General features: G+C 40.3%; 1 protein-coding gene across 4 annotated transcripts in view; it reads left to right on the forward strand.

Annotated features, from left to right (window-relative positions):
• Positions 1-25,928, forward strand: part of NUSAP1 (nucleolar and spindle associated protein 1) — a 41,662-nt gene that overhangs the window by 7,810 nt on the left and 7,924 nt on the right. Inside the window, exons 2-7 of one of the 4 annotated variants that reach the window (XM_040492331.1) lie at positions 2,018-2,086; positions 7,852-7,995; positions 8,747-8,903; positions 11,159-11,260; positions 17,924-18,033; positions 21,939-22,114. In XM_040492331.1, the coding sequence (XP_040348265.1) occupies positions 2,018-2,086; positions 7,852-7,995; positions 8,747-8,903; positions 11,159-11,260; positions 17,924-18,033; positions 21,939-22,114 (758 nt within the window). The remainder of the gene's footprint in view (positions 1-2,017; positions 2,087-7,851; positions 7,996-8,746; positions 8,904-11,158; positions 11,261-17,923; positions 18,034-21,938; positions 22,115-25,928) is intronic. The other 3 variants (XM_040492332.1, XM_040492333.1, XM_040492334.1) reach the window with 3 other exon arrangements.

Consider the following 25,928-nt stretch of genomic DNA (forward strand, 5'->3'; position numbering starts at 1 on the left):
TATCCAGTGCCTGGGACAGTGTGCAGCATAAGTGCTTGTTGAGGGAATGCATGTGTATACTAACACCTGCACTTCCTGCTTGGTTCTTGTGAGCATCACCCCATAACATCAGTCAGCTAGATGCCCTGACTTGGCTCTGCCACAGGCACCTCGTTTCATCATTATCACAAGCTTGGTATTTTCGTGGCATTTTAAGGAGTGTTCTGGAAACCTGTACAACTTCGAACCTATGACAAACAATATTGTATATTTAAAAATTTGCTAAGCTAGGGGCACCTGGGTGGCTCAGTTGTTTGAGTGTCCGATTCTTGATTTTGGCTCGGGTAATGATTTCACGCTCATGGGATGGAGCCCTGCTTCAGGCTCTGTGCTGAGCGTGGAGCCTGCTTAAGATTCTCTCTCTCCCGTTGCCCCTATCCCCCAACTTACATTCTCTTTGCCTCTTAAATTATTATTATTATTATTATTTTGCTAAGATAGATCTTAGGTGAAGTGTTCTCACCACCAAAAAAAAAAAAAAAAAAAGATAAAACCCAATGAAGTGGTTGGCAAAAATTTGATAGAAGAACCAAGAATGCCTCAATTTTGCCATGCCAATCATCCCCTTCACAGAGAAGACCCTTAGGTTCAAGAAACAACAGCAAGTAGAAAATAGGTACCACTCTATTACTAGCCAGTATGGTGACTAATAACTTATAGGGCATACTGGTGAACCAGGCTGGAGGATGGGCTTCACACGCTAAGCGCAGCCTCTCCTGTCTCCTAAAGCCTAAACCAAATCTGGATCTCTGCTGTTCTCTCCTGGACACATGGCCAATGATAAATGGTATGAGAAGTGGTGGCTGAGCCCACCTTGAGAAGGAAATCTCTGATTTTCAACTGCCTGGCTGAGTGGAGGAGGAGGAAAAGACAACATAACCAATATGCTTGATCTTTTACAGCACAAGAAAACGTAACCTATCAGATTGATATTTCTCTTTCAAGAATGGGAGGTTTCCTGGACTGGAAAGAGAAAATAGGAGTCCCTTTCCTCAGGAGCCCTTTAACCATCCTCCTCTCTAAGCCTGCCTGTATTTGGCATGCCTCATCTGAGAGACCCCCACCATGTTCCATGAGCTGCCCAAGCCAGAAACCTAGGTGTAATAAAGTTTCACTATTCCTCAACCCCTATGTTCATACTGATTTTACTTCTTAAAAAGGTTTTGAATCTGTCCATACTGCCTTAACCCTGCTCTAGTTCAGGCCACCGTCCTTTCTAGTTTCCTACAACAGCTTTCCAGATGCTTTCCTGACTTTGTCTTCCTGCCATCAAGCGCATCCTGCACAATGTCCTACCAGAGTAGGACAAGTTTGAATAAAGCAAAATTGGTAAAAACCTGTGCTGCTGCGGACTCTTCAGACAATGCCCTTTACTCTAAGGGTAAAGTTTGTATTTTCAAGAGGCTTATAAGGCCTGGCAGGATTGGTCCTTGCCTACTTTCCCAGGGTCCTCTCTCACCATCCCTCCAGCAGCTCCATGCTCTGGCCACTTTGAATTCAAGTTCCACAAACCACCCTCATTCTTGCCTTCCCATATGATTTCTTTACCTCTGCCTTGTAGCCACTGCTGTCTTGTTCATCCTTCACACCTCAGCAGCTACAGACATCATGTCTTTGTCTTAGAACTGGTGTGTCTGGTTACCTCCTGAAGTTGACCCTGACTCGTGGTCCAGATCTTGGTGACTGTGCCCATTTGTGTTTTTGTACAATAGCCTAGGCCTCCCCATGCTGGTTCTCAGCCCCGTGCCTCTGTGGTCCTTTCCTCTTTCCCTGTCTCACTTCCCCGTTCTGGTGTGAAATCTATGTGGGGCCAATTCTGTGTTGGTCATCTTTCTGTTCCCAGAGGCTGCCCAGAGGCTGCCTTGAGGAATACAAGACCAGGAGAATAATTGTCCTCAAAAATGGGAAAGATAGGTTATTATCTTTCTTGCTTACTTGATTTTTGGCCCTACTGATAAAGTCTTTAACCTTCCTGCAGGCAGGCAAATTACTAAAAGCCTTGAAAGCCCACCTTCAACATGAAGCAAAAAAAGAAAATGAGAATCAGGTAAGTAATATTTTTATCACCTATTAAATATTAAAACAATTATATTTAGTTAAAGAGTGATGAGTTAAGACATGATATTTACCCCAAAGAGATAATTACTGGTAATAATAAATCCTTTCATAATAACTGTTATAGAGAAACTGCATATAGCAAGTAATCTGTTGAATAAGATGTTCTCATACAAATGCAAAGGTTAATTATTAGTTGGCAATCATTACAAGAACTAGCCTGGTATGAGCAGGGAAGGAACAGGATTTGAAACCCGAAAAATCCAGGTTAAATAGCAGTTGTCATTTCTTTTTGTGTCATCTTGGAAAACTCAAATGACTAGATTCTTAGTTTTCTGTTCTTTAAAATGGAAATAACATCTGCTTGGCTGAATTGAATATTAAGAGTCAAAGGGTCTGTGAGTAGGGCTTGTGAAAGTGCCCTGTGTGGTGAACTGTAAACCAGAGCTAATGGGAGAGAGCCTGTCCTGGCTGTCTCAGACCTACACCAAAGGTTTTGACAGAGCCAGGATTCTAAACTTGAAATGGACGAAAATAGGGAAAGGCCTTAAGGCCCCGGGCTTTGAAGAGCATCCATAATCTATCGGGAAATGAAGGTAAATATAAAAATGAACCGAAAATGTAATTTTTCCCCTCTCTGTATTTGTCATCTCTATAACTATATTCCAAGTTATAAACATTTAAAACTATTACTATTTAAAATTCTTTTGGCTCCTGGTTTAATTAACTTAAAACAGAAAAAAAAGGATTAATTTTGAGTTCTAGCTTTAAGATTCTACATCATATTACTCTCAATCTGTCCCCACCTCTTGCCCCCTCTTCCCCCCCCACCTGTACCCCCATCTTCCCATTTGCCCCTCCCCTCCCTTTCCATCTCTTTCCTCCCTCCCTCGCTTCCGTATATAGGAAACTTGATTGTAGTGCCATTTGAAATCAAGATTTTAGTTTGGATAACAATTAATGGACGAAATTTAAAATTATCCTATTTTCAAATTCTGCATTTTGGGCCATTTCATTTTGAAAAAATTTCACAAAAGCATGAATCAGATAAAGAATTCCTAAGTCAGAATTCTTTTTTTACTTTATCGTGAGAGAGCAAGGAAGTAGAGGAAAGGGCAAGGGTGGGGTGGGGAGAGAGAATTCTGGGATCATGACCTGAGCTGAAGTCAGACGCTCAACCAACTGAGCCACCCAGGAGCCCCAAGAATTCTTAATATATCAATAGTGAGTTTAGATTGATGGGAGGACCTGTTATAGACAGAGTTTATTTACTAAGGCTACAGAAAGAGTCAACAGAGTCCAAATGCATGGCAAAGAGATCATTAATGTTACCAAGGATTGATAGATGTGCAAACTTCCAGACCCCCCCCAAATCATCACCTAGGGAGTGCACAGGTGTGGATCACATCTGAGTGAGTGGGACATGGCACATTTTGGAAGGCTTTTTCTCACACTGTAGGTCAGCCTTAACTATATGGGTTGGGGAAGTGCTGTATGTGGGTTAGTGTGGCTGTGTGCCAAGGATTCCGTTGTCTAAACCAGGTGTGCCTCATCAGTCTTGGATTTAGACAAGTGTATTATAGGTACATCATGGTGCATTCAGGAATGAACGTACCCTTCCTGATCACTGTCAGCCTCCCAGACTAACATAAAATGCATGGGATTAAAACAAGCAATCTCAGGGGTGCCTGGATGGCTCAGTGAGTTAAGCCTCTGACTTTGGCTCAGGTCATGATCTCATGGTTTGTGGGTTCGAAACCCATGTTGAAATCTGCGCTGACAGCTCAGAGCCTGGAGCCTGCTTCAGATTCTGTATTTCCCTCTCTGTGTCTGCCCCACCCCTGCTTGTGCTATCTCTGTCTGTCTCAAAAATAAACATTAAAGAAAAATAAGCAATCTCTGGGAGTTGGGCTAACAGGCTTCTAAATAGGACAGTTAAGGGGGTGCCTGGGTGGTTCAGTTGGTTAAGCATCCAACTTTGGCTCAGGTCATAATCTTGAGGTTGGTGAGTTCAAGCCCTGTGGTACTCTGTGCTGACAGCTGGGAGCCTGCTTTGGATTCTGTCTGTCTGTCTGTCTGTCTCTCTCTCTCTCTCTCTCTCTGCCCCTCCCCCCATTCTTATGTGCCCTTCCCTCACTCCCTCTCTGTCTCTCAAAAATAAATAAACATTCAAACATAAAAACAAAGGACAATTAGGGGACCTGTCTTGCACTCTGTTAATAAGGGAGTCCCTGTGGGAGAGATAAATAAGTACTTTAAGAGCATCTCTTGGGGCCCCTGGGTGGCTCACTCGGTTAAACGCCTGTGGGGCTCTGCACTGACAGTGCGACAGTGCAGAGCCTACTTGGGATTTTCTCCCTTTCCATCTCTCTCTGCCCCTCTCCTGCTCTCTCACTCGGTCACTCTCTCTCTCACAAATAAGTAAACTTAAAAAAAGTATCTTTTTAGATTCCAGCAATACAGGTAACCCAAGGGCAACACTTTTACAGTGGAAGCAGTTTCTTTTGCTTCCCCATGACTATCCAGGGAGTTGGGAGGTGGGATACAGATAGCACCTTCCTATTCTCATGTATCCTTGTTTCTTTGAATTTATGCTTATCTGTTTTCAGCTGTCACTTGCCGACTCCCTGGTTGCTTTCTGGTATTTGGTGTCTTGCTGTCTTCCTCATCCCCTCATGCCCTGACTTTCTTTGGAATGAATTCACAGGTCCATCTGGATGTTCTTTACTGTCCTTGCCTGCTTGTTCCCTCACTCCTGTAACTTTGCTTCCCACTCTTCATCAGCCATCCTCTTCCTTGGCATATCCTGGACCTTTTATGACTTGGAACTATTTTACTTCTGTAATGTTTTACCTCTAAAACCTGGCATTCTCAAAACCTTCTTATTCTTTGCCTCCCCATAAGTTTGTTTTATATTATGGTTCTTATTGCAGGATGTATGGGAGAATCATTTGGGGAGATTTTAAAAAATGCTGATAAATTGGGGCACCTGGGTGGCTCAGTCATTTGAGTGTCTGACTCTTGATTTCCTATCAGGTCATGATCTCAGGGTCGTTCAATTGAGCCTTGCATCGGGCTATGCACTGAGCATGGAGCCTGCTGGGATTCTTTCTCTCTCTCTCCCTCTCTCCCCTTCTCTCCTCCTCTCTGCCCCTCCCCCACTAACACTCTTTCTCTCTCAAAATAAATAAAATATGCTGATACATAGGCTTACCAAACCCAGGCCAACCAAATCAACTCTCAGGGGGTGGGGTCCAGGCACCATAGTGAAATGGATTGAAAAATCAGGATATAAAACATTCATCCCACCACTTCCACAAGCAGAGCACCAGGTGTCACTACAAACTACAGTTTGTAATATTGGAAGGTTTCTCAGTAAGGAAAGTCAGTGTTATTAAGCAAAGTCCTCTGCCTTCTGGCTTTCAAGGATTCCTCTACATAATAGCTTCTTCCCCACCTAAGGACCCTTGTACATCAGATTGCACCAGGTAACAGGCCCTCCCACACATCCAAGCCTCTAATGAGGTCTTCCTTGTTTTGAAATAGGATAGACAGCACCCGTCACCAGTGTGAGAGAGCTTAAGATAAATAAAAAGACCCTAAAGGAGACTGAGATGACCAAGAAAACAACAAAAGCTTTAAGAACTTAATGATTTGTTAGCTCTTGGAATCCAGGCACACAGACAAGGAACAGATGGTTCAATTAAGGTTATGTAACAAGCTATAAATGTTCACAACTTAAAGAGAAATAGATGACAGTGAGCGAGAAAAGGAGGACAGAATGAAGGGAAGCATAAGGATGCGGCACTTGGAATTTACAGGATGTACTGTGTAGTTGTGAGCCAAGATTGAAAGGCTTAGAATCTTTAAAGCAGCAAAGGTGACTTGTAGAATGACTGAGGTGGTGGCGTGCTGTCAGGAAGAAGATGGGAGGTGAGAGTGGGGCAGGAGCTAGATTTCAGTATATGAGAGGCACTAAACATAGCGACTGAAAATACAAATGAATATCCCACTAGCAAATCACGAGTGATACACAAGTGACTACCTGAAGTTATGCCCTAGAAATGGGAAGGGTAGGGCAGAGAAACAATTGCTTTCCATTATAATCTTTTCAGTACTGGATTTTTTTTTTTAAGCCGTATGTGTATAATACTAGTTTATTTAAAAACATTTGAATTTTTCTAAAAACAAAAACACCAGGAACAGATCAAGCCTATCCTTTATAGTCTTCAGGTAAGAGAACATGTTTAAGAAGGCCTTCCTCATACTCATGATAATATATTCACCTATTTTGTTTCCTAGGGCTTTTTTTTTTTTTAATTATTTTTTTTTTTTAAACATTTTTTTTTTCCAACGTTTATTTTATTTTTATTTTTGGGACAGAGAGAGACAGAGCATGAACGGAGGAGGGGCAGAGAGAGAGGGAGACACAGAATCGGAAACAGGCTCCAGGCTCTGAGCCATCAGCCCAGAGCCCGATGCGGGGCTCGAACTTACAGACCGCGAGATCGTGACCTGGCTGAAGTCGGACGCTTAACCGCCTGCGCCACCCAGGCGCCCCTTTAGTTATTTTTTTAACGTTTATTTTATTTTAGAGAGAGAGAGAGTGAGCAGGGGAGGGGCAGAGAGAGAGGGAGACACAGAATCCAAAGCAGGGCTCCAGGCTCTGAAGTGTCAGCACAGAGCCAGATGTGGGGCTCGAACTCATGGGCTGTGAGATCTTGACCTGAGCTGAAATCAGACGCTCAACCAACCGAGCCACCCACGTACCCCAATTTCCTAGTGCTTTTATAGTTTCCTTTCTACATTTAAATCTTGTACCCATCCACATTTCCTTTTGGTGTGAAAGAACTAAGATTCCTTGCCCTTCCCACAAAGATAAAAAGCATCGTTGTCTCTGTATCATGTGTTGAATAATGAATCCAGTCTTCCGCCATTAATACTAATAAGTGCAAATATTATACTGTGCTTTTTTTTTCCTAAATGTTTATTTATTGAGAGACAGAGAGAGAGGCAGGCACAGAGAGAGAGGGAGACAAGGAATTTCAAGCAAGCCCTGCACTGTTAGTGCAGAGCCCAACATGGGGCTTGAACTCCCAAACAGCAAGATCATGGCCTGAGCCAAAATCAAGAGTCAGATGCTTAATCGACTGAGCCACCCAGGCCCTCAATGAGTTCTTATAAAATAAGCAAGTTTGTATGTTCTCTTTTGGTACCTTTATCACACTGTTGTGATAATTTAGCTCTGTACTTTTAGTTTATGGTTGTACAGGTGATGTTCTTACCTTACTCCCTTATTTTGGCCTTGACAAGTTACTTTGGAATCCGAGCCTCAATTGTTCCATCTATAAACTGGGGATAATGTTACTACCTATGTCCTAGGCTTTGAGGAATGAATGAGATAACGTGTATAAACACTAAGCCCAGTAAAGATGTGATATTAGCTGTAATTATTAGTTAGAGCATACTGCCTGTCAAATAGCATATACTCAAAAAATTAATGCTAATTGGCTTAATTACTCACACTAAGAAAACATTGAATGCTTTCTTACACTATTTTTTTCAAGCTGGGGTTGTTAAATGTGATTATTTCTTTTGGAATACTCTAAAATTCTTGTCCTGGACTATAATTCAGTACAAGAGAGTATTAAAATTACCTTTTGTAAAATAGTTTTTTTATTCAGTTTAAATTCTGATTCTTCGTGAACATCATAACTCTAAAAATAGGATATGGCAGATTAATGTCTTTCTCTTCAGGATGGAAGTCAAATTTCTGCATCCTCTTGTGATGAGGCTGAGATGCAGATCAGCAGCCAGGAACAAGCTGAGAGGTTGCCAGTTGACCATGTCACCAAAATGAGGAGAAGGCGCAGGACAGTCCACAGAAACCCTGACTCCCAGGTGAATAGAAGTGTGAACATTTTGGGCACTGCCTGTGTCAAAATTGGTGTATTCTTACGAAGCTTTCTCTGAATTCCTTTATGGTACCAGATGGTTGTAAATTCTGCATGCTGTGAGGTCCATGAAAGCTCAGACCCAAGTCTCAGCTGGTCCTCATCACACTCTGAGTACTGGCTCTTGGGAAGCACTTACTAAGCACAAATTAAGTATTTGTTGAATAAATATGAAAGTATTCACTTAATGATGAGTAGTAAGTAAGAAGGAAAGAAAAACCAGCATCAAATAAGGTGTGTTTTTTTTTTCTTTTCAACTGGCCTCAGACCTAGTGATCACTCTTGGGTTGATCTTTCAGCAGAATAGTCATATGATTAGCCAGGGGCTTCCTTCACTTGCTTCACTTGCCTTGAGAGGACTCTGATTTTATTCCTTTTTATCTTCTTATGCAAATATAACTTTACAAGACACAGTCCTAATTTTTATTTTCTAGCTCTGTATACTCCCTCAGTCACTAGACTATCCATTTAGATTATTTGTTAATTTCTCATCCCTAAGAGATCTAATCTTGCCATTTATGCTTTTCAGTGGTCCCTCATATGTCCTATTCCCAAATTCACATTCTCAAGAGCCAATCTGTCACTCAGAAACCTAATTCTCCTACTTGTCTTCCTTCTTTGCAATTTGGGTGCCTATTTTTGGAAGGCAGTGGTGACTTCTTATTTAAATAATTCATTCCCTTTTAAAATTGTACCAGGATCATTCAGAGATAAAGATAAGTGATCCCATTGAATTCCAGAATCAAGAGAAGCAGGAAAACCAGAAACTCAGAACGGTTGGAGAAGTTGCTTCACCACCAGACGAGAACCAAGAAGAGGAGAATGCAGTCTCCTCAGGAAAAGGTAGAACAGATGGTATGTCAAATAAGTAAAAAACAAAAAAAACAAACAAAAAAAACCCTGAAATTCCTGGGGGGTAGCCATGTGCGCTCATTTCCTAGGACTGCCATAACAAAGTACCACAAAATAGACCCTTTTTCTTGAGGTCACATCATGTTTACTACAAGTTAAGGCTTCAACATAACTTTTTGAGGAACACAGTTCAACCCATAACACCATGCTGTAGAACTCCTAAGTGTCTACAATGAAGGCAAAAGTTTAAGCCTTTGAGACCTCTTCCGTATTGTGGAAAAACCAGAGTAAGAGTGGTAGCTGGAAAGCTTAGGGTAGTTGATTGCTTCTTGATGAGGAGAGTCCATATTTTGTCCATCAACTCCTTCTGGCCTACTCCAGACACAGGTACAAAGACCTTTTGCCTAGTCAACCAAACAGTTAAATTTTTTAATAGTTTTTTAAGAGTATATTTTTTAACATAGGCCAGTTTTGGAAGTCCTCTGCCTTGGTTTGTCTAATGTGTGCTGAGGTTTAGATTTGGATCATGCACTTAGGGTAGGAATCCCGCAGGGTGGTCCTCCCATCAGCACCCGTAGAAGGCACAGGTGGTGGCTTGTTAGCAGGTTATCACACTGGTAAGTTGCTCCTTGTGAAGTTGCTATTTTTCTATTTATAATATTTTATTATTTATAATAATCTGGTGAGGAGTGATTCTGACTCTATCCTCTATTTCATGGAACTTTTCCTTTCTGGTTTTAGAGCCAAGGTCCAAGCAGAAGCCCCTGCAGTCCTTCGTGCTCTATCCAGTCATTCTTGTATATTTTATGGATGTATTGGGTCACCTTCAGGATGAGTGACATATTTATAAATAAGTACCATTTATTGAAAATCCACTTGGATGGATGGATGGATGGATGGATGGATGGATGGATGGATGGATAGATGGATAGATAGGTAGATAGATAGATAGATAGATAGATAGATAGATAGATAGATAGATAGATAGATAGAGATAGAGATATTTATTTATGTTTATTTATTTTGAGAGAGAGCAAGGGAGGGGCAGAGGGAGAGAGAGAATCCCAAGCAGCTTCCCTGCTGTCAGCCCTGAGCCAGATTTGGGACTTGAACTCCTTAACCATGAAATCGTGACTTGATCTGAAACCAAGAGGTGGACGCTTAACTGACTGAGCCACATAGGCACCCCTGGATATTTTTTAATAGATTGCCTCAAATTGAAAAGATGGCAGAATGTGGAAAGTGGTGAAGGAGGGAAAGTCAGTGAGGGAAAGTCACAAATGTATACACCATGATTTCAGCTGGATTTAAAGAACAAAAACAAAACAAGTATAGAAGCAGAAGACCTGAGGAAATATGTCAAAATGCTAATGGTGTTTATTCGGTTGGTGGGATTGTGTAATTTTTTTTTTTTAACGTTTATTTATTTTTGAGACAGAGACGGAGCATGAATGGGAGAGGGTCAGAGAGAGAGGGAGACACAGAATCTGAAACAGGCTCCAGGCTCTGAGCTGTCAGCACAGAGCCCGACATGGGGCTCGAACTCACCGCAAGATCATGACCTGAGCCGAAGTCAGACGCTTAACCCACTGAGCCACCCAGGCGCCCCTGTGTAATTTTTTTTTTAAGATTTTGTTTTTTGTTTTTTTTAACGTTTATTTATTTTTGAGACAGAGAGAGACAGAGCATGAACGGGGGAGGGTCAGAGAGAGGGAGACACAGAATCTGAAACAGGCTCCAGGCTCTGAGCTGTCAGCACAGAGCCCGACACGGGGCTTGAACTCACGGACCGCGAAATCATGACCTGAGCCGAAGTCGGCCACTTAACCGACTGAGCCACCCAGGCGCCCCAAGATTTTGTTTTTATGTAATCTCTACACCCCAATGTGGGGCTTGAACGTAACCCCAACATCAAGAGTCGCACACTCCACCAACTGAGCCAGCCAGGTGCCCCCGGGATTTTATGATTGTATCGTTCTTGTTATAACAATAATCTGTTCATAGCAAAATTTTGAAAAAGTGTTCTTAAATTTCTGATATATTTATATAACCTCTGTACAGTAAGCATAAAATTTTTGGCTACTTGAAGCATATGAGCTAAAATTGTAGTGATGCTGTAACTCATTCTTTGTGCTCATTTTTTCCACCACTTTGGCAGACCCTGTCAAATGAAAATGCCCCATGTTACCTTCTAGATATTTATTAATTGGAAGAACTTGTTTTGGAATCTTTCATCATTTGTGTATCTTTGGATTCAGGTAATGAAGATTCAAAGGTTCCTTCGGAAAAAAAGAGGCCTCTCTACACAGATGGATTTTCCAAACCTGGAAAAAATAAAAGAACTGTAAGCACTACTCCAAGTAAGTTTTGCACACAAAGAAACGAAGTAATAGTTGGCCCCTTCAGGCTAATTCCAAATAGGTGGTGCACCAGAACAGCTGAAACCTTGAATGCTGGAACTGGGGCTTGCATTCTCATTCTCTAGTTTTCTCACTGTGAGACCACGGGCAACTTATCCTCAGTAAACTCACTTCCTCAGCTTACAGTGGGAGTGGGTTATACCAGCTTTTTCATCAGGTTGATACAGACATATCTGATACTGTGGCTTCAGTTCCAGACCACTGCAGTAAAGCAATTATTGCAGTAAAGTGAATCAAATGAGTTTGTTTCCCCCGTGCATGTGAAGGTTATGTTGACACTGTACTGTAGTCTGTCAGGTGTGTGATAGCATTATGTCTCAAAAAAACATACACATATCTTTAATTTAAAAATACTTTATTGCTTAAAAAGCGCTATCATCTGAGCTTTCAGCGAGTAGTAATCTCTTTCCTGGTGGAGGGTCTGGCCTCGGTATTGATGACTGTTGAATGCTTGGTATGGCAGTTGGAGTGGCTATGGAGTTTCTAAAAATAAGACAACAGTGAAGTTTGCCTCATCAGTTGACTTCCTTTCACGAATGATTTCTCAGTAGCAATGAATGCTGTTTGATAGCATTTTACCCACAATAGACTTCTTTCAAAACAGAGGAGTCTATCTTCTCAAACCCTGTTGCTGCTTTATCAACTAAGTTTATGGAATATTCTAAGTCCTTTGTTGTCATTTCAACAATCTTCACAGCATCTTCACCGGGAGTAGATTCCATCTCAAGAAGCCACTTCCTTATCCATAAGAAGCAACTCCTCACCCATTACAGTTTTATCATGAGATTGCAGCCATTCAGTTATATGTATATAGCCTCCACTTATTCTAGTTCTCTTGTTGTTTCCACATCTGCAGTTACTTCCTCCACTGAAGTTTCCTCAAAGTCATCCTTGAGGGTTGAAATCAGCTTCTTGCAAACTTGGTTGTGTTGATATTTTGATTACTTGCGATGAATGACAGATGTTCTTAATGGCATCTAGAATGGTGCATCTTTTCCAGAAGGATTTCAGTTTTGCCCAGGTCCATCAGAGGAATTACTGTCTATGGCAGCTATACCTTACACAATGTATTTCTCAAATAGGACTTGAAAGTCTAAATGACTCCTTGATCCATGGGCTACAGAATGGATGTTATGTTAGCAGGCATTAAAATACCATTAATCTGGAGCACTTGGGTGACTCAGTTAAGTGGCCAGCTTGGGCTCAGGTCACAATCTCACAGCTGGTGAGTTCGAGCCCTGTGCTGACAGCTCAGAACCTGGAGTCTGCTTCACATTCTGTGTCTCCCTCTCTGTCTGTCCCTCCCCCACTCACGCTCTGCCTCTCTCTCAAAAATAAATGTTAAAAAGAGAAAGAAAGAAAGAAAAGAAAGAAAAAGAAACTACCATTAATCTTGTACATCTCCCACAGAGATCTTGGGTAACCAGGTGCATTGCCAATAAACAGTCACTCTTTTAAAAAAATCTTTTTTTCTGAGCAGTAGGTCTCACTACTAGGCTTAAAATACTCAGTAAATCATGTTGTAAACAGATGTGCTATCATCAAGGCTATGTTCCATTTATAGACCATAGGCAGAGTAAGTGCCATATAATTCTTAATGGCCCTAGGATTTTCACATGGGAAATAAGCATTGGCTTCAACTTCAAGTCACCGGCTGGAGTAACTTTTTTTTTTTTTTTTTTTTTTTTTTTAATTTTGAAAGCGGGAAAGCACAAGTGGGGGAGGGGCAGAGAAAGGGAGAGAGAGAATCCCAAGTATGCTCTGTGCTGTAAATATGGAGTCCAATGTGGACCTCGAACTCAAAAACTGAGATCATGACCTAAGCCGAAATTAAGAGTCAGACGCTTAACCAACTGAGCACCCAGGCACCCCAGACAGTAACTTTTTTTTTTTTAATGTATTTTTATTTTTGAGACACCAAGAGACAGAGTGTAGGTAGGGTAGGGGTAGAAAGAGAGTGTGGGGGGGAGAGAGAGGATCTGAAGCAGGCTCTGAGCCGTTAGCACAGAGCCCGATGGTAGGGCTCAAATTCACCAACCATGAAATCATGACCTGAGTCAAAGTCAGATGCTTAACTGACTGAGCCACCCAATCCTGCAGTAACTTCTAATGAGAGAGTCCACCTGTCCTTTGAAGCTTTATTTTTATTTATTTATTTATTTATTTAATGTTTATTTTTGTCAGAGAGAGAAACAGAGCATGAATGGGGGAGGGGCAAAGAGAGAGGGAGACAAGGAATGTGAAACAGGCTCCAGGCTCTGAGCTGTCAGCACAGATCTTGACGCAGGGCTTGAACTCACGGACCATGAGATCACGACCTGAGCCGAAGTCGGACGCTCAACTGACTGAGCCACCCAGGTGCCCCTGTCCTTTGAAGCTTTAAAGCCAAGCATTGACTTCTGTCTAGCTGTGAAAGTCCTAGATGACATTTTCCAATAGAAGGCTGTCTCGTGTACATTGAAAATCTGTTGATTAGTTTAACTGTAGCAGAATTCTTGCACAGAGTAGTGATACCGAGGCTTTTCTTTCCAGGAAGCAACTTTATTCCTACCGGCACCGCTCAGTTGGGTTCATACCCAAAGAACTGAGCCCCGAACGCCATGTGGCATAGTTTTTTATATATTTTTTACTTCTTTGCTTCCCATATATGGTAACACACAAACATGCAGTCTTATTAAGTGGTTGCCTGTTACAAGGTTGTGAGGGCTATTGTCACGTAGGCATATAGCCAGATTGCCTTGAGGTTTTTTTTCTTTCCTTAGGGAGGGGACCCTACTACATTCCCCACTTCGATGTTTGGACCCCTCTATTTAGGGTCAAAGAGCATCATCTTGGTTTAGAGGTTTATATAGGCTGTCCTTCCACATATCTAGTATGGCTAGATTGTCCCAGGCCTGTCAGAGATGAGAGAAGTTAGACAAGGGGTGGGGATCTGGCTCAAGGTGATCTGGGGTCCCCCACCATTGGGTTTTTCTGGCAGTTGAGTTATAAAATCTTTGGCCTAGGCATGTTAAGTTTTTAACAGAGATGGCGAACTTTTTCTCCACTAGGCAAGACAGTTTTTCCCAATAATTGGGCTTTTGAGAAGCCAAACCCTGGTAGTAGGACTGGGGTATTTTGTTTTACTATAAGGTTTGTGGGGATCTAATTTTTTTAGTCTCTTATGGCCATCATTTCCCCATGTTGGTACCAACGAAGTATCCTGTCCACAAAAGGAAGGTGAGTGTTAACAGAAACTTCTCACCACATTTCTAGCTGGCTGTGGCAGCCTCAGTAGAACAAAAATCATAATAATAGTGAGAAACAAGGCTTGACAGTGCATCACAGTAAGGAAACAGAGAAGGTAAGGATAGTCTTTTGTTTCATTGGACCGTCAACTCCTGGAGGCTCCAGAGTTGCAGATTGCTTTTTCCATATGGTCAGCTTGCATGGCATTGATGGATCAGGAATACACTCCCAGTTTTGAGATGCTGGCTTCACTCTGCTATAGTGAATCCAGGGACCCACTTCTACTACCGTTACTGCAATAGGGGTGGACAAAATGACAGTGAACGGTCCCCTCCAGAGAGGTTTTAGGGGTTGAACAGTTCATTCCTTTATCCATATTGCATCTCCTGGTTTAAAGGGGTGAGCATCTGGGGTCAGATTCATAGGTACTCGTTCCCTGACCCACTGGTGTAAGGTGGTTAGGGTAGACCCAAGGGCCCGCATCTGTTGTCTTAGGATTAGATTGTCTATCTCATTTAGATCCCCTCTTTATGCCCTTGATAATGGGGCAGTGGGGGGACGCCTCCGATTTGCAGCTACAGTCTTTTCCCCTGAAGATCCCTTATCTCTCCCTGCCTAATATTAACTCTTTTCCTATTTATTTCTCCCCTGGAATAGGGCCTGTAACTACTGTTAGGTAACAGGAACAGTGAACATTCTGGCTTCTAACTGGGGTACAGCAGTTAGAGTCTACCCAAAGGTTGGTCGAGTGGCCCACAGTATAGTTGTACAGGAAGGCAGCATAAACATTAGCAGACACAAAGAGAAAAACACAAAGTAAAGATGATACTGACCAGCAAGATGGCATCTTAAGATAATGTCTACAGTTTCCAAACCTGTCAAATAATCTAGGAGAGACCCTGACTTTGTAAACAACGTATGTCAGGGAATCTCTCATAACCCAAATGATAGAGAAGCAGGAGCAGTAAGTAATCAATGGTGGCTCTATTTCCAAGAGTTTGGCCCTAACTTAATTTAAAAAAAAATTTTTTTAAAGCATCTGATGCCTGTGAGGTGTTTAATTTAGAGTTTTGGCTGAGTATAAGCAGACAGTCTACTTTATTTTAATGTGTAAAACTTTTTTAAGAGCCAGGAGTTCTAGAGAAAGAGTGAAGGCAGCCATTTACCATAATTAATTTGTAAATTTTTAGATAAGCCAAACCTGGGTATTATTTTATAAAGCAGAATTTTTCTTACTTTTGTGACTTTTCTGTCTTGTAGGGGAAGGCCTTTACCCAATTAGTAAAAACAAAACAAAACAGAATCCAAAGCAGGCTCCAGACTCTGAGCTGTCAGCACAGAGCTTGATGCGGGGCTTGAGTTCAGGAACTATGAGATCATGACCTGAGCCGAAGTCTGACTGTGACCAAGCAAGACTTTCCTGGTCATCATAGAATATACTAATTTTATTTTGGCTCAACAGTAACTTATATAGTAATCATTGAGAATTGAGGGAAGGGGTTAAAGGCCCAAGTCAAGGTCTATTCCCTGCCTTTTTCAACAATGCCCACATGAATATGTTTCGGTCATTTTTGGCATACAGTGGGTTAAGTTTAGTATCTTAGTAAAAGCCCTTCATATATCCCCCATCCCTCATATGGCAGAGGCATCCGTTCCTCTGCTAAACAAGAACAACACAAATGTGGAGGATTTGGAGGCCGGCATCAAGAGTATTGCCATTATTTTCCCAGCCTTTGGATCAAAGAAGGAATTTTAATCTTAGCCCTGTGTACTTTTAAAATCCATTTATTTTAACCTTACTCTGTCCTGACCACACATAAAATTTCTTTTTAAAGATTTTCCTTCACGAACCTTCTACAACTTTTCTTTGCATTTAGATTTTGTCCCAAGCCCTTTCGCTCCAAATAACCAGTCTCATTATAGGACAAAGTTACTTACTTTTACCTTCAACAAAAATACATTTACATTTCTTATATTTTTCTTTCATATCTCCTACTTATCTACACACAGAGTTGCTTTTCTTATTTTTATCAGCTTTAACTACATTTAGCAGAAGTTTAACTCTTGGAAACCTTAGTCTCCAGTGAAACCTAAGTAGTAACCAATCGTGAACTCTGTTACATCAGAATTTTTTTTAGATGGCAAACTTATGAATCCATTAAGCACAAAGCATGTTTTTCAACAGTTCCAAATATCCTTAGTTTTTTTGCAACAAGTCAAGTACAAACCTATATCTAGTAATTCATGTTTTAGCCTCTATCTGGTTAGATATCCAATGAATTCAATCTGAATTTATCATGCAAGCAAAACCTTAACATTTTAGGTTACCAAAGACTTTGAAAGCTATCTGAACAATTACCCATGGAAACTTTGAGACAGACAAAATTAACCATCACTTTAAGTAATCCTTTTGTTAACAAATTGGAACAGAGATAACATGAGCTTATTTGACCTTCAGCAAATCTAGGTAGAATGAAAGTTTATGTTTTGTTTTTTTAATGTTGATATTTTTATGTGTATTATTTTTACTGTTTATTTTTTAGTAACCTTTACACCCAACCTGGGGCTTGAACACATGACCTCAAGATTTCAGACTGACCAGCGCCCCTAGGATATTCTTAATCAGAATAGCACAAAGCAGGGATCAGCCAAGTACTGCCCACTATGGCCTGCCTTAAAACCCTTAAGCTGAGAATGGTTTTTATGGTTTTAAAGGATTATAAAAGGTTTAAAGGGTTATAAAATATATATATATATATATACATACATACACATAAATTTGACATTTTATAATGCTTAGAAAGCTTGAGATCAAGGATTGGCAAACCTTTTCTATAAAAGGTCAGACGGTTAATATTTTTGTCTTTGGGGCCACATATGGTATCTCTACCATATATACACACACATACACATACACATACACACACACACACACACACACACACACGTATACATATGTATACAAAGACAGAAATATTTACTATCTGACCTTTTATAGAAAAGGTTTGTCAATCCTTGATAGCAAGCTTTCTAAGCATTATAAAAATGTCAAATTTATGACTAAGGAAAGGCAGCCATTTGATTAATTGGTGAGGGGGGAGGCAAACCTATTACTCTTATTCTCTGGATTAAACCAAATATCAGGAGTAAAATGGACAATAGAAAAATGGTAAGTGTTTGATAGGTTATGAGATGAATCTAATTTGTTCCTGACTTTCCAAGAACTAAAAGATTTGAAATTAAAGTTTTAGCAAAGATGATGTTGAAGTTGACAGGGATGCAGAGAAGAGAATAAGTATTAACAGAAAGACAAAGGGAAGATGAATAAATGGAATTGTCTTGCTACTAACTTTCATATTTTGGGGAACATTCTAGACTTTAAGAAGCTTCATGAGGCTCGTTTTAAGGAAATGGAGTCCATTGATCAATATATTGAGAGAAAAAAGAAACATTTTGAAGAACACAATTCATTTAATGAACTGAAGGTATGCCGATAAAATCGTATACTTTTTTACTTTTTGTTGTTATTTTTAATCTCTATCCAACATGGGGCTCAAACTCACAACCCGAGATCAAGAGTTGTATGCTTTACCAATTGAGTCATCCTGGTGTCCCTAAAATTATGTTCTTAATGGTACTGAACCATTTGATTTTAATCTTGGTACCTTAGCTAATACAGCCAGCTTTTTATTACTCTACCATTGGAATGGATTTGAGTTTAATGTATATTTATCATCTGAAATTGATTTCCCCCACCATAAGAATTTTCAAAACTCTCCAAATGAAACAGGGAGTCCTCACGATAAAGAATGAATTCCAGGGGTGCCTGGGTGGCTCAGTTGGTTAAGCATCCGACTTTGGCTCAGGTCATGATCTCGAGTTTGTGAGTCCGAGTTGTGTATCGGGCTCTGTGCTGACAGCTCAGAGCCTGGAGCCTGCTTTGGATTCTGTGTCTCCCTCTCTCTCTCTGCCCCTCTTGGGCTCATGCTCTGTCTCTCTCAAAAATAAACAAATGTTAAAAAAAAAAAAAAAAGGAAGTGAATCACTTTTACTGGCTAACTTAGAGGCTTCCTGATAACTGAGCTCCCTGGGGGCCCCTCTACAGGTCCTGCTGGACTCAAGGTCCCTTCAAGTAAGAAAAGGTGAACTCAACCTCGAGGCTGAGTTAGTAGAGCACTGAGTTGATGACATCCTGTTATGGCCTTACATGGTATCTGGTATTAAAGAGGTGCCACTCAGAGGGCTGGGAGACATTTATTTTCGAATTTAATAATACATACAACCTGCTTATTAAAAATAATTGGAGGCAGTCTGTGGTGTTACAACACAAAACAGTATAAAATTGATTTAAAAGGGGCAGAACAAGATGGGTGCTTCAGTGGCATCTGACTCTTGATTTCGGATTAGGTCGTGATTGCATGGGTCATGAGTTCAAGCCCCACATTGGGCTCTGCACTGAGATTTTCTCTCTCTCTTTCTGCCCCTCCCCCACTCATGCTGTCTCTGTCTCTGTCTCTCTCTCTCTCTCTCAAAATAAATAAATAAACTTAAAAGATTCAAACTCTGATAATATCTTTTAAAAAATAATAAAAGGGGCAGAACATGAACACTGTTAGCAGGGACAGTGTCTGCTGTATCAGTCACTCCGTTGAGTTTTGTATTTTCTGATACATAGGCCAATGGAGAAACACACTGGGTGATGAATTTAAAATTTTTTTAAGGGGGCACCTGGGTGGCTCAGTTGGTTAAGCATCCGACTGTGGCTCAGGTCATGATCTCATTTTGTGAGTTCAAGCCCATGTCGGGCTCTGTGCTAACATTGTAGAGCCTGGAGCCCACTTTGATTTCTGGGTCTCCTTTCTCCCTGCCCCTGCCCTGCTCACACTCTGTGTCTCTCTCTCAAAAATAAACATTAAAAAAGTAAAAAAAAAAAAAAAAAAGAAACATAAACCTTAAGCTTCTTAGTGAGAAGCTGAATCTACAGTAACAAACATTCATTTAAACTATTTATAAAACCACTGTTACATAGTTGAAGACACCATTTATCAACCAGTTAACAATGGCAAAGCCAAGCCATGGCATTTGAATGCTTCCGTCTAACACCCTGGGTGGAGAATCAGACAAGAGATACTCAGTGTCCCATAGTCACATTTTCTTAAACTTTAGCAAGGGTTGAATACCTGGACAGGAGGGCCATACTGATGCTTTACGGAAAGTAGACATGTAGTTCCTTTTTTTGTATATGCATGAGCTAGCTGCAAATATGCCTGCAGCAGGGCTAGTCGTTTCCCTTACCATGAAGCTAGGTCTACTTAAATACTTGATTGAAAGTCAAGTTGTCTATACTATGTAATATGGGTGAATTAATTTCCAGGTGAAAATTAAGGGCATTACAACTACCTCAATCAGAAATTTGTGTGTAGGCCTGAAGATGTGTTGAATACATGAGTAAATTATTTTTTACTGATACCCCATCTGAATGAGTTTATTTCTAAAATCTCATGCCCACTCCCCACTGTACAAGGAATAGATCTATCATGGGTTATTTGGTATTATCTGTTTGGAAACTGGAAAATAAAAAATAATTACAGTGACTTCACTATAGCTGATAGGAAGTTGTTATTAACAGTTGACATGTTTTGGGATTGGTCATTGGATAGTGTTAGATAATCATAAATAAGAGATCCTAGACAGGATCTTGACTTGGATAATTAGAGCAGGGAAACCTATTTGACTTAGTCACCAAAGGCTTTTTCTACAACCATCAGAAACATTGTGCCCGAGATGCATGTTTATTTTACCAACAGTGGAAATGATGAAATCTTAAAATCTTTATTAATATGATGTGAAAAAAATCCCAGTTGAATTAGCATTTCTTTCATCATTATATGTTTATATGTTATAATTGGCTGAGGGTTTTTTGGTGAATTTTTTTCTCAATTTTTAATGCATTTATTACCCATTTATATTAATGCTATAATATATTGCAAATACTTTCCTACAGTTTATATTTTAACTATATTAATGGTGTCTTTTATCTTGTGAAAGGCTTTTTTTAAAATTTACCCACCTTTTCCTTTTAAGGGTCTGAGTTTTTTTGCTATGTCCCTCCTATTCCAAAAATCATAAAAATGAGCTCTTATTTATTTTTACTGCTTTTATTATTTTCCCCTATATTTAATCCTTAACCCACATCTTTGTGTAGACGTATGATTGAGCTCTTTGCTTTGTTAAGACTGAAGAGGATTTTTATTGGTAAAAGAAAGGGAGGAATTGATTACATGCATTGTTACCAAAGTACTACTACAATCAATGGTATAATATTCTACCTGAAGAAAAAGTCAGAAGGATTGATAAGGGCTAGTAGGATCATTTCTACAATTTAAGTTGCTCAAACAAAGGTGTAGAGTTGATGGTCCTGACACCAGGTGAACTGTGAGGAGACACAGCATGGAAACTGGGAATCTTCGGGGAAAGATAGACATAAAAAGTGTGGTTGGTTAAATAGAAGAGCATGCTTGTTACGTCTAACCTGGGCTCTTGGCTTATGGTACAGATGTGTACTTACTAAATATTTTGGTTTTAACTTTGTCTCACTTAAGAATCTCTTCTGCTTGTATGTTGAGATGAGAAGTTAACGTAATTCTCTTACTGCTTTATTTCCTAGGATATATAATCAGTATTTTTCTATCTTAAAATTTCAGTAGTCCCACCACTGTTGTCCTTAACAAAGTTGCATTTCTTCTGCTTGCAACAGAGTTTAAACTAGTGATAGGAAGACATTGTTATTCTTTGTGCCTTGACAATATCAAAAAAAGATAAGGTAGGAGGACTCTTCCCAGTCATTTCAAAGGGAGCATTTCCCTCTCTCCCTCATTTGGTTTTAGTTTTTTTGTTTCTTTGTTTGTTCTTTAAAGAACTTTTTAAGAAACCACTGGAGGATAATTGGGGTAGGGGTGGAGTTACTTGTAGATTACTCATGCTAATTATGTAATAGGTGGTTCTTCAAGTTTATATTTAATAAACTGCGTATCACCTTCTCAAAGATACCGTATGTCCAAGGGAAGCTACTTATCCTCCTTTCTGGACACAGGGGATTGTTTAGCCACATCTTCTAGTCAGAAAATACCTGGGTTCATGGCAGCTTGGAAAGGCTTTCTGTGACACATGACTCAGCACAACCAGAAGTTACTCCTAACTCAGTTACCATACCAAGGCAAGTTGCAAGGCACTGCCCACCTGGCAGGTAGGAATAGGATGAGGTGGTGAGAAGGAAAGATAACAAGTGGGGTTAAAATTGGGATAGAACAAGGGGATGAATGGGGGTGCTCTGGAGACAGTATCCTCTAAGAAGCCAAACTTGAACAAGGTTGTGGGTGTCTTTCTTCAGAAGCCTCCTGTCACTAAGGGAAAAGTGGCGACCCCAGTTCCTCTCAGGGGAAGACTCCCTGTGGCTTGTACTCCCACCAGCCAGCAACGCTCGCAGGGGGCCGCAGGCCGCAGCACCTTGTGCGGGAAGGGGTCCACCAAGCGTCCTGTTCTGTCAGCAACTAAAATGAACGTCAGGTAAGAAGAGGACGAGATCTCAAAGCTTTACTGCTTCCTGTACATTTCAGGTAGATGACATCAAATGTGTTTCAATGTTGGTGAAAAAGAAGGCAAAGAGGATCAGAACAGAAAGATCAACAGATGGTTTTTATCAATTCTAATCTTTCTTTAAATTTGTGTTCTGTTTTCTTATTTTATCAAATTTCTCTAAGCTCCTATTTGGTTCATAAGATAGAAAATATATATCAATATTCATTTTATTAGTTTAATGCATGCCTGCAAAGATACATAAAATTTTTCCATTGACTTAAAACTAAAGTTGAAGCTAAATTCCCACAGAAAATCTCTCAATGCAGTGAACTAAATTGACTCGTCCCAAAGTAGAAATATTATAACCCATTGGGTACTAGTGTCATGGCCATCATGCCTCATTGATCCCTCTTGTTTCTTGTGCCTTTCCTGATAGCAAGATAGCCATCAAGTATAAGCATCACAGAGATGAAGATGTTCAGGCCCCTTTTCTTTAATACTGAAACATTTTTTTTTCTTTAATTTACATCCAAGTTAGTTAGCACATGGTGCAACAATGATTTCAGGAGTAGATTCCTTAATGCCCCTTCCCCATTTAGCCCATCCCCCCTCCCACAACCCCTCCAGCAACCCTCAGTTTGTTCTCCATATTTAAGAGTCTCTTATGTTTGTCCCCCTCCCTGTTTTTATATTATTTTTGCTTCCCTTCCCCTGTGTTCATCTGTTCTATGTCTTAAAGTCCTCATATGAGTGAAGTCATATGATATTTGTCTTTCTTTAATTTCGCTTCGCATACTACCCTCTAGTTCCATCCACATAGTTGGAAATGGCAAGATTTCATTCTCTTTGATTGCCTAGTAATACTCCATTATATACATATATATGTATATATATACCACGTCTTCTTTATCCATCCATCAATGGACATTTGGGCTCTTTCCATACTTTGGCTACTGTCAGTAGTGCTGCTATAAACATCGGGGTGCTTATGCCCCTTCAAAACAGCGTATCTGTATCCCTTGGGTAAATACCTAGTACTGCAATTGCTGGATCATAGGGTAGTTGTATTTTTAATTTTTTGAGGAACCTCCATACTGTTTTCCAGAGTGGCTGCACCAGTTTACATTCCCACCAGCAGTGCAAAAGAGATCCTCTTCTCCTCATCCTCGCCAACATCTGTTGTTGCCTGAGTTGTTAATGTTAGTCATTCTGACAGGTTTGAGGTGGTATCTCGTTGTGGTTTTGAGTTGTGTTTCCCTGATGATGAATGATGTTGAGCATTTTTTCATGTGTCGGTTGGCCATCTGGATGTCTTCTGTGGAGAAGTGTCTATTCATGTCTTTTGCCTGTTTCTTCACTGGATAATTTGGTTTTTGGGTGTTGAGTTTGACAAGTTCTTTATGGATTTTGGATAATAACCCTTTACCTGGTATGTCGTTTGCAAATATCTTCTCCCATTCCATCGGTTGCCTTTTAGTTTTGCTGATTGTTTCCTTCGTGGTGCAGAAGCTTTTTATTTTGATGAGGTACCAATAGTTCATTTTTGCTCTTGTTTCTCTTGCCTCTGGAGGCGTGTTGAGTAAGAAGTTGCTGTGGCCAAGGTCAAAGAGTTTTTTGCCTGCTTTCTCCTCGAGGATTTTGATGGCTTCCTGCCTTGCATTTAGGTCTTTCATCCATTTTGAGTTTATTTTTGCATATAGTATAGGAAAGTGGTCCAGGTTCATTTTTCTGCTAGTTGCTGTCCAGTTTTTCCAGCACCACTTGCTGAAGGTACTCTCTTTATTCCATTGGATATTCTTTCCTGCTTTGACAAAGATAGTTGGCCATACATTTGTGGGTCCATTTCTGGGTTCTCTATTCTATTCCATTGATCTGAATGTCTGTTTTTGTGCCGGTACCATACTGTCTTAATGATTATAGTTTTGTAGTACATCTTAGGTGCGGGATTATGATGCCTCCAGCTTCGGTTTTCTTCTTCAAGATTACTTTGGCTATTTGGGGTCTTACCTGGTTCCATACAAATTTTTAGGGTTGTTTGTTCTAGCTCTGTGAAGAATGCTGGTGTTATTTTGATAGGTATTGCATTGAATATGTAGATTGCTTTGGGTAGTATTGACATTTTAACAATATTTGTTCGTCTTACCCAGGAGCATTGAATCTTTTTCCATTTTTTTGTGTCTTCTTCAGTTTCTTTCATAAGCTTTCTATAGTTTTCATTGTATAGATATTTCACCTCTTTGGTTAAATTTATTCCTAGGTTGTTGTTTTTCTTTTTTTTTTTTTTTTTTTTAATTCTTAATCTCCGCACCCAATGTGGGCCTCAAACCCACACCCTGAGATTGAGAGTTGCACGCTCTACCAACTGAGTCAGCCACGTATCCCTGGTTCTCTCCTTTTTCAAGGGCATTTGCAGCATCTAATAGAGGTGGTGCCTGGTAACACTTCCCCCAACACATGCAATTATTTGACATAGTTTTTAATTTTTTAAAAATATTTATTTTTGAGAGAGAGAGACAGAGTGAGAGCAGGGGGGGAACAGAGAGAGAGGGAGACACAGAATCCAAAGCAGGTTCTAGGCTCTGAGCTGTCAGCACAGAGCCCGACGCGGGGCTTGAACCCATGAACAGTGAGATCATGACCCAAGCCGAAGTCGGACGCTTAACTGACTGAGCCACCCAGGCACCCCTGACGTAGTTTTTAGAGTTTAAAAATGCCCTGATATTTAGAATTCTATTTATTGAATTAGCTTGGAATATGAGGTAGCTATAGTTGGCAGTTTGGATTGTATTTAATACTACTTAAGGACACCATGGTCAGGGGTAAATTGTTGCTACACTGCATTATACAGAGCAGCCTGGATTTCACGGCACTTCTCCTAACATTAAGTTTTCTTAACTGTGTTGTAAAATGTTTTGTAATAATTTTGAGGGTTGATTCAGGATTACCACTACATCTTTAGTAGAAGTCCAGAAGTTCTCATCTGTTAATTCTACCATCACCACCATGTATATTAATATCTGTCCTTTCTGAATTTCACGGAATCTAAGGACCCCATCAACCAGAGATTCACCATTATCATAGGGACCACTAAAAAAAAAATCACTGCCAGGGCACCTGGGTGGCTCAGTTGGTTGATTGTCCAACTCTTGTTCTTAGCTCAGGTTGTGATCTCACGGTTGTGAGTTCAAGCCCCACAATGGTCTCGGTGCTGATGGTGCGGAGCTTGCTTGATATTCTCTATCACCCTCTCTCTCTTCCTCTCCCCATCTTCTGCTCTCTTCCTCTCAAAATAAACGTTAAAAAAAAGAAAAAATCACTGCCAGCTATGATGTGTTACAAATTATTAAACACATCCCAAGTTCAGACATTAAAATGTAGAAAAACTGCATCATAGAAACAGTGAAATGTCTTTATGGCAATTTGCCAAGAGTAGACAATGGGCTTATGTACATTTCAAATAAATGGCATTCTTCTAGGAAGATGTAAGATCTGTTCCCGTTACTTATTTGGCATAGCAGTCTCCTGTTCCCTCTGACTTGACATCATCAGGAGGAGAAAGTACTTCCTAAACTGTAACTTGAACTCCCCGGCAGCTCCTTTGAGCTTTGCCTTGTCCTGTATTGGTCAAGGCAAGGAGAGCAGAGAATACAAAACCATATTTTACCAGAAAAGTTGATAAATGATTTGCTTTAGTATCAGTGTTTTAAAATGTTTACTCTGCAAAAGAGCTTCATTCACATAAATATTTATTGAGTCCTTTTGCTACTTGGTGACAGGTGTGTGTTTGATACAAGTTACTCTT

This window comes from Herpailurus yagouaroundi, unplaced genomic scaffold, assembly GCF_014898765.1.
Source record: "Herpailurus yagouaroundi ecotype Mexico unplaced genomic scaffold, PumYag 184, whole genome shotgun sequence".
Lineage (NCBI taxonomy): Eukaryota > Metazoa > Chordata > Mammalia > Carnivora > Felidae > Herpailurus > Herpailurus yagouaroundi.